The sequence below is a fragment of the Carex rostrata genome, chromosome 12 (genome assembly GCF_964058835.1).
Source record: "Carex rostrata chromosome 12, lpCarRost1.2, whole genome shotgun sequence".
Lineage (NCBI taxonomy): Eukaryota > Viridiplantae > Streptophyta > Magnoliopsida > Poales > Cyperaceae > Carex > Carex rostrata.
The window spans coordinates 1,902,260-1,910,009 of NC_135929.1; the positions used below are offsets into that span (position 1 = coordinate 1,902,260).

Below are 7,750 nucleotides of genomic sequence, written 5' to 3' on the forward strand. Positions count from 1 at the left end.
AATTCATATTTATATTATTCATATAACAATATTAGTATTTTATCCGAACCTATTTTTTTTTTTGTTAACTTTCTAATCTATTATTACGATGAGGAGAGAGGAGAAAAGAATATTAATCTAAACCGGTGTTAGACTGATTAATTGATCAATTAGTCGTTGATGGTGATCAAAACTTATAATTTTTTCGACTGATTATTTTCAATTATAACTAATTATTTTCGATTAATCGTTTGACGGTACCCAATCAATCTGACGACCGCATACTATTATTTACAACACTGATCTAAACAGTTGACGGTGATTTATCTCGGTGCATTTAACACAAAATTATAGGTTTGTTGAGTCATACTTTGAGTTACTTTTAAGAAACCACTGAAAAGTAGGCCCCGCATAATTTAATTGAATTATGACAATTTGTTAAATTTTGGTACTCATAACTCGCTCATTTTCAACTCGCTTAAATTCGCTCATTAACAACTCACTCATTTACTTAATGAGCCGAGCATTAGCATACCCTAACTCGTTCATTAGTGACTTCCACTTTTCTCCATTTTACAATTCGGGAATTTTTGTTCTTTCGGAGGACCAGATTTATAAATAAAACATTACAGGGACGCACACGAAGTTTCTTAAAAATATTTGTCAAATTTTCGTAGAAACATGTTCGTGGTTTTAATTTGTCAATTTTGTTCATCCTCTTCTTCCTTCTCCGACAAATTCACAATCTCGCTCTCGTCCTTTCTAGAAGCCTTCGTCCATCTCCCTACTTTTCCTCCGATCGTACAACGAACCGTAAGAATACCTTCTCGCTTTTTAATGTCTCAAGTTTTCTCTAATTTTTGTTTCATAGTTATTTTATCCGGTGAGGTCTTGATACCTCGATGAAATTTGTACAATTAATCTGATTCTATTTTTTTTCGATCTAGTTTCCCTCCGATATTAAGATCTAAGTAAATTCAATATAAGCGAGGAAGATGAGCGAGGTATTTGAAAGGTACGAGCGCCAGTACTGCGAGATCTCCGCCTCTCTGTCGCGCAAATGCACAACTGCTGCCGCTCTTCAAGGAGGTAAGGGGAATTGTGTGTAGCTTGAATCTCCATTAATGATTTTTTTTCGATACGAATTCATATTTGATTTTTTTTTTTTTTGATAAAGAATTCATATTTGAATTTTGCACCTATTGAAATGATGTTTGCTTGATTGAGCAGAGCAAAAGAAGCAAAAGGTCAATGAAATTAAATCAGGACTTGACGATGCTGAATCATTGGTAATAACCTCTTTAACGAGTTTCTATTTCAAGTTATTTGGAATTATGTTGACTCACAATCATTCTGAATTCGACCCTAGGTTTTGATCATAACTAAAATTTCGTCAAACCTGAAGGATTGTTTGCTGAACTTTTTATTCTCCTCGGTTGCTCATCTTTTATTTTTTGAGCAAGTCAAGTTCCTTTATTTGTAAAATATGCAAATGTACCCTTTTTTTGTTATCCTCATCTCTCTCGTTCCCATTTCTCGGTTAACATCTGATGGAAAAGTGAGAGGGGGTAGAGAAATTAAGGTGCTTGCTGGAAAGCTGACAAGGAGAATAGAAAGAGTTAGAGGTAAAGGGAGTGGGAAGGGGAGCGGGGGGGGGGGGGGGGGGGGGGGGGGGGGGGGGGAGAAAGAGTCACAGAGTAATGGAGAGAAATGAAGAGAAGTTAATTTCTTGCTTCTTTGAAGAAAATAGAAGTTCAGTAAGAGGGAGTATTAATCATAGTTGAGTTACCAAATTATGACCTGTGTAAAATTTTAGAGCATAATTGTATTTAGGACTCCAGGAAAAGAAAGAGCGAAAAAAGAAAAGAGCTCCCTAGGCAGCCACCTCTCCTCTCCTCTTCCAACACACCTCTACTTTCAATCCACTCCTCTGTCACTTCTTCTAGGCTTCTCTTCTGACAAAGTGCCTCCTCTCTCTCTCGCCTCTACCTTGAGAGGAGAGGAGAATGAGAGAGAGGGGAGGAACCGGAGCCGAGAGTGCGGTATCGTCGGAGGTCGGAGCGTTGAGTCGTAGCCATCTCGATTGGAGCACGGGTGAGTAGAACCGGTCGTCGTAGCGCACCGGTGGTCGAAAAAGCGGATCCGGTCGTAGAGAGCGATAGGGAAATGTAATAGGGTAATTACGAGTGTATATAAGTGAGATTAGAGTTATTTAGAGTAGTTTGGAGGATTTTGTGAGAATAAAGAGTGGATATAGGTTTAGAGTCATTTGACTAGTTGTAAGTTCGTTTTTTTTTAATCAATGGAATTGTTAGTTGGCACTTAAAGCCACTGACCATAAAAAAAAGAAAAAATTTAGAGCACACCCAGGAAACTGAATCTGATTTAACTTTATTTGGTTACTTTGATTAAGATCACTCATGTTGCAGATCATACCTCCTGAGAGCTACTATACTAATTTCAAATTATCTTTGCTTGCATTTGACTGGACATGAAAATATGTTAAACATTTGAAAAGATTAAGATTTGTTTTGTAAAATACAGATCAGGAAAATGGACCTGGAGGCAAGAAGCCTTCAACCAAGTGTTAGAGCTGGCCTATTGGCAAAGCTTAGAGAGTACAAATCTGACCTGAACAATTTGAAAAGCGAGCTTAAACGCATCTCTACTGTTGTCCCCAAGCCAGGTGCAAGAGAGGATTTGTTGGAATCTGGAATGTCAGATACTTTGGCGGTACATTAATAAACCTCTCTTCAGAATGCCATTTTTTATATTTTTCATTTCACATTCTTTAACTTTCTATTATTAATTGAAAAAAAAAAAACAATTAAGAAAATCTGTTACCTGTTTTTTCATTGGTATGCTGCTGGTACTTGAAGATAAGATAATATGTTTGGGAAATATGAATTTCATTATTTTATTGGACCTTGCATGTATCCACTTTTGCTTACTCAAACCTACACTAAGCAAGCAATGTTTTAACTAGTTAACCACTGAACCTAATACCCACACAAATTTAATTAGCCTCCGGCCACAGTCGCAGTTTTTACGGTAGTTCCATCCCTCCAAACTGACCCATACTCCTGTCCTCAAGCCACCACTCAAAACCCTAGTCCTAATTGGCCTTAGCCACCATCATCCGCTTTTACGGCAATGGCACTGCACCTACTGTTACCTGCCCTTGCTCCTACCCTCCTAGCATCCCTCCATAGCACATCTTACATTATGCTCTTGAATTCACCATACCTCACCCATCACGTCCTACTACCACGCCCTCCCCCCAAAATCCTACTAAATAGTTGCATGAAACCACAACCTTAGCCTCAAGCTGATGCTCTCCTCATGCAATTACTTGGCAACACAGCTTCTGGTGTTAGCCTAAACCCTAATACCAGCCTCACATGTTTCAAACCCAATACACAGCTCGTGAGCACCACCTCGAATCAAGGGTCCTCCCATTTATGACATTGCAGATCTAGGGTTTGTCTCTTCTTTGATTCTCTCATCGGGCTCTTTTATCACCCCCTGCCAGAAGCGAACAAGTGTCCTCTCCATTACTGTAAAAGATTCCCTTCACTTTACGGTTTGAGATTAACTCCCAACCGCTTTGGGATTCGGGCTAGCGCAGGGGGACAGTATTATTGGGCTTTGTGATTCGTGTCAAGTTAAAAAGAACGGTCCAGATCCAGTAATTTTAAAAGATTCCCTATTACGGTACCAGGGAGGATCTGAATTCGCCAGAAGCACTGCAGTAGTTTCTCAAATTTGACAGTTCTGGCATGCCATTGACAATTATGACTTATGAGTGAACCCATCTACTGGAAACTGCTTCCGTCTTTCAGTTTAATTAGGATTTCTTGGGACATTTATTGTGTGCTTGTATTTTCCATCTCAATTCTTTTTTTTTTTCTTCGTTTCTAATTTACTTCTGCTTTTTTCTTTTCTCGTAGCTCTTTTTTTCTAATGAAAATTATAGTAGGCATATTGCCTGCTACTTCAAAAAAAGAAGAAAAAAAAATCATTAATATGGAAAGCCCAACTTTTGCATTTAATCCTTCAGTAGCGGCACCAACCATCATGATGAGGACAACTTTACCGGCAAAAACTGTTTCCATTATGTATGGATATTATTTTCTATAGATTAAATGTATTTTCTGTGATGAAAAAAAATGTAGGCATCACAAGATCAGAGATCGAGGCTTTTAATGACAACTGAGAGGTTGGGGCAGTCAACTGATAGAATAAGGGAGAGTAGAAGAACAATGCTTGAGACCGAGGATCTTGGAGTGTCTATTCTTCAAGACCTCCACCAACAGAGGCAATCTCTCCTCCATGCGCACAGCAATGTATGCCTTCTTACTCTTTCATCTCTCTCTCTCTCTCTCTCTGTTTAACTGCTACTTTAATTTTTATTCTTTCCTCAATTCTATAAAAAATTTGGTCATGCGCAAAGATTGAACAATGACTGATCAGTGGTTACTGGATAATATTTGTAGCTTCATGGGGTTGATGATAACGTAGGAAAAAGCAAGAGGATACTTGCTGCCATGTCAAAGAGAATGGACAAAAACAAATGGATTATTGGTGGTATCATCGTTGCTCTCATTATAGCCATCCTAATCATTCTTTATTTCAAGTTCTTTCATTGAGGAAAAACTTGTGGTTTGCTTTGATTGTAAGACCTATAAAGTGCTTTTTACGATTTTCTTTGTGTTTATCTGAGTTGGAAGAGTGCTGTGTATATTGGTTTTCCTTTTTAACTGGATTATTTCATTACTTGTTTTCTACATGTAAACCTCGAGGGGGTCATTTAAGACAAACTCCCTAAAAAAAACATTGTGTATTTGAGCTGTTTAAATAACCATCTCTTACATATATTTGGTATTTCATTTATTTGAGGGGACCTTTTCATATTTATAATCAACTCCTGCCATGACTACTTCCTCAAAACAAAATTATTTATCGTAACATCTATATTATTGAGCACATAAATTTAGAAAAGAATACCGAGTGAATCTGACAATATTGAGCACATAAATTTAGAAAATTGGATATAGCATACTCTTGCTGTCTCGCACTGGAGTCTGGACACAATACCAAAACTGTATTCACTATTCTGAAGCAAACTTGAACCCAAAGTGGCCATAAACACGCACAATTTGTAGGTGACACGTTGATTGCCCCCCTGCACAGGTTCTATCTCATCCTTTATAACTTTTAAGCTTTGATTTTATTTCCAGACAAAGCACCACAAATGGCTCCATATCTGCTACAAAAATTCTGGCAACATGTCGATCATTCAAGAACTCACCGCGTATCACAAATTGGATGATCTGGAGAAAATAGGATTGCACTAAAAAGTTCAATAATGTAGGAAACACGCTATTAAAGCTAATCATCATCATACATTACAAATTTAGGTGAGACAAGTGCAAAGGCAAAATATAGAGAACCCAATAGATACCTTCACTTAATTACAAGAGAGGTGAGAGACAATTCCAAAACATAGAAAGTGACCATGTGATTAAGAAAATATAATTGCTGATGCAAAATCTCATTAAAAGCAAACAGTCAGAGACAATTCCAAAACATTGCATCAATACAGTGTTTTCTTCATCATTCATCATACAGGCATTTCAACAAAGAAAGTGAGGAACTGGTAGTAGTGGTTCAATCACAGGAAAATAGAAAGTATGCATGAAATGCTTGGTCAGGTATAGTTTGTTCCTTCCCTTTTGTTGAATTGTGGGAAGCCTTCCTTCACCTATAAACTGCCCGGGCACCATCTCCCGACTTCTTCACCTATAAATAACAAGTAAACAATAATATAAAAATTAATAATTTGTATCTCCTTGTAGAGCTGTAGTTGTATCTTTGTTTAACATTGCATGTACACTAACATGAATGAATTACTTAAAATAAATGAAAAAAATAGATTGGTAAGTTCAATTAAGGAACCCCAAAAACACATTTGTGGAGGAAAAGAGAACGATAGCAGAAACAAAGTATACAAACAATGTTTGATTTATGTAAGATACCAGTCACGAGTCGGCCTTAACCAATAATGCCACAATTTCTGTATCACAGTCATTTGCAAAATATTAATTGATTGGTACTTGAAGGAATACAGAAATCATTCGACCGATTTCCACCCTAGTAATACCATTTTGTACATACTGGGTACTGAGCGGGACAGATACAGTTAATTAAAAGTCGTACCACTTTGAAGACAGACTTGAGATTGGAAACGCCAACAGGGCACTCCGACTTCTCGTCATAATCACAAAACTCCCCTTCTGACAAATCCATCTCAAATGTCGTCTCACCGTTCTTCTGAGAAAACATAAACAAATAATTGCAATCATATGCAAAGAGTAAAACAAAACAAATTTGAACTGAAAGACTAGGGAAATATACAGATTCAGCCATCCAGCCATCAGCGAAGGAGAACTCAACAGGTTCAAAACCTCGGCAGTCGAAGATCATGAGGCGTGTGTAAAGATCACTCTGCCCCTGAATTTCCGTCAATGGTTTTCCCTGCCCAGGTATCATCTGTATTGTTCCATCTCTGCTGCACAACTTGCACTAACAGAATATAAAACAAAAATCAAATTAATTTGTTCATATTAAACAAAGATAATAATCTGCCAAGTGAACATTTATAAAACTAAGAGACAAGGATCAGCCTACAGACTAGATCAATTTACTAGCATAAATGTTACATGAATAGGTATTGGATAAAAGAAAAATGAAAAAAAAAATCTCATTAATCTCAGTAACCTGAATGAAATTATTAAACTAAAACGGTGTAACTCACTTAAAAATTAGTCAATTTTACCTCGAAAGAACCTAAAAAACTAAGAAGGATACACTAGTTCTTAAATTTATAGCCCAAATCGTGGTCATGAACATATGAGGCTTCAGCACAAAAATTATTAACGAAAACAACCCCCTTTTTGCCACTAAACACAAAGGTAAAGTAAAAACTGTAACAGGATTTTCTCCAAATAAAGTTCAATAAACCTTCTGAACCAAATTTGCAGTTCCTCTTCCATGTGGGAGAGGCACTTCTTCGGACAACGCCAACCAAGTCGGTTTCTGGCTAATCTCACCACAATTCTCGCATTTGAGCTGTTCCACGATCAGACAGAGAAAATCGGGGTGAGTAGGAAAAAGACACGAGAAAATTGAATCGATTAAAAATAAAAAAATCGCACCATCAGATACCTTGAAGTAGTAAGTAAAATTGGGATCGTCGCAACCGCCACGTGGCTGGAGATTTGTTAGTCCGTCAAGCTCCGCCGAAAATTCAAGGGCGTAGTACACCATTGCTGGTTCTCGGTTTTTTTTCTGTTCTTTTTTCTTTGTCAAATGACCCGCAATAATGCACGAGCTTTGGTTCAACCGTCCAAGAAGAGAATCCGTATGCTCCCAGGTACCTGAATGAGTACAATTAGTTTAGATTAACTCCCAGCCGAGCGATTGAAATTCGGTACCTATTTAGATATAGTGGTCTCTTTCAAGATCCGTGCCAAGTTAAAACGGATGATTTAGATCTAATTGTAAGCACTCAGGTATTACACTGAACTGAATTGGGACAAGTCCGTAAAGGGTCAAAAAGAGAAACCAGATTAACCAGATTGATTAAACAGGCTTGCCGATTGCCGATTGCCGATTGCCGATTCTCGATTCTTTTCATCCATAACCTGAAAGTAAACGAAATTAAACCTATATCGAGCAGTAGTGTTCTAATATATTGTTTTTAATTTTA

At 37.4% G+C, this 7,750-nt stretch overlaps 2 protein-coding genes across 2 annotated transcripts; one reads left to right on the top strand and one right to left on the bottom strand.

Moving 5' to 3' along the window:
- Positions 1 to 543: 543 nt before the first annotated feature.
- Positions 544 to 4,837, top strand: LOC144562589 (vesicle transport v-SNARE 11-like). Its single transcript, XM_078311780.1, has 6 exons — positions 544 to 792; positions 927 to 1,068; positions 1,210 to 1,268; positions 2,524 to 2,712; positions 4,155 to 4,325; positions 4,476 to 4,837. The coding sequence occupies exons 2-6, from the start codon at positions 975 to 977 to the stop codon at positions 4,626 to 4,628; spliced, it is 666 nt and encodes a 221-aa protein (XP_078167906.1). The 5' UTR covers positions 544 to 792; positions 927 to 974; the 3' UTR covers positions 4,629 to 4,837.
- Positions 4,838 to 5,505: 668 nt separating this feature from the next.
- Positions 5,506 to 7,388, bottom strand: LOC144562590 (uncharacterized). The gene is made up of 5 exons (XM_078311781.1): positions 7,207 to 7,388; positions 7,003 to 7,110; positions 6,397 to 6,564; positions 6,199 to 6,312; positions 5,506 to 5,781 (listed from the first exon to the last, which is right to left on the bottom strand). Exons 1-5 carry the CDS (start codon positions 7,306 to 7,308, stop codon positions 5,740 to 5,742), a joined length of 534 nt encoding a protein of 177 aa, XP_078167907.1. The 5' UTR covers positions 7,309 to 7,388; the 3' UTR covers positions 5,506 to 5,739.
- Positions 7,389 to 7,750: the final 362 nt, after the last annotated feature.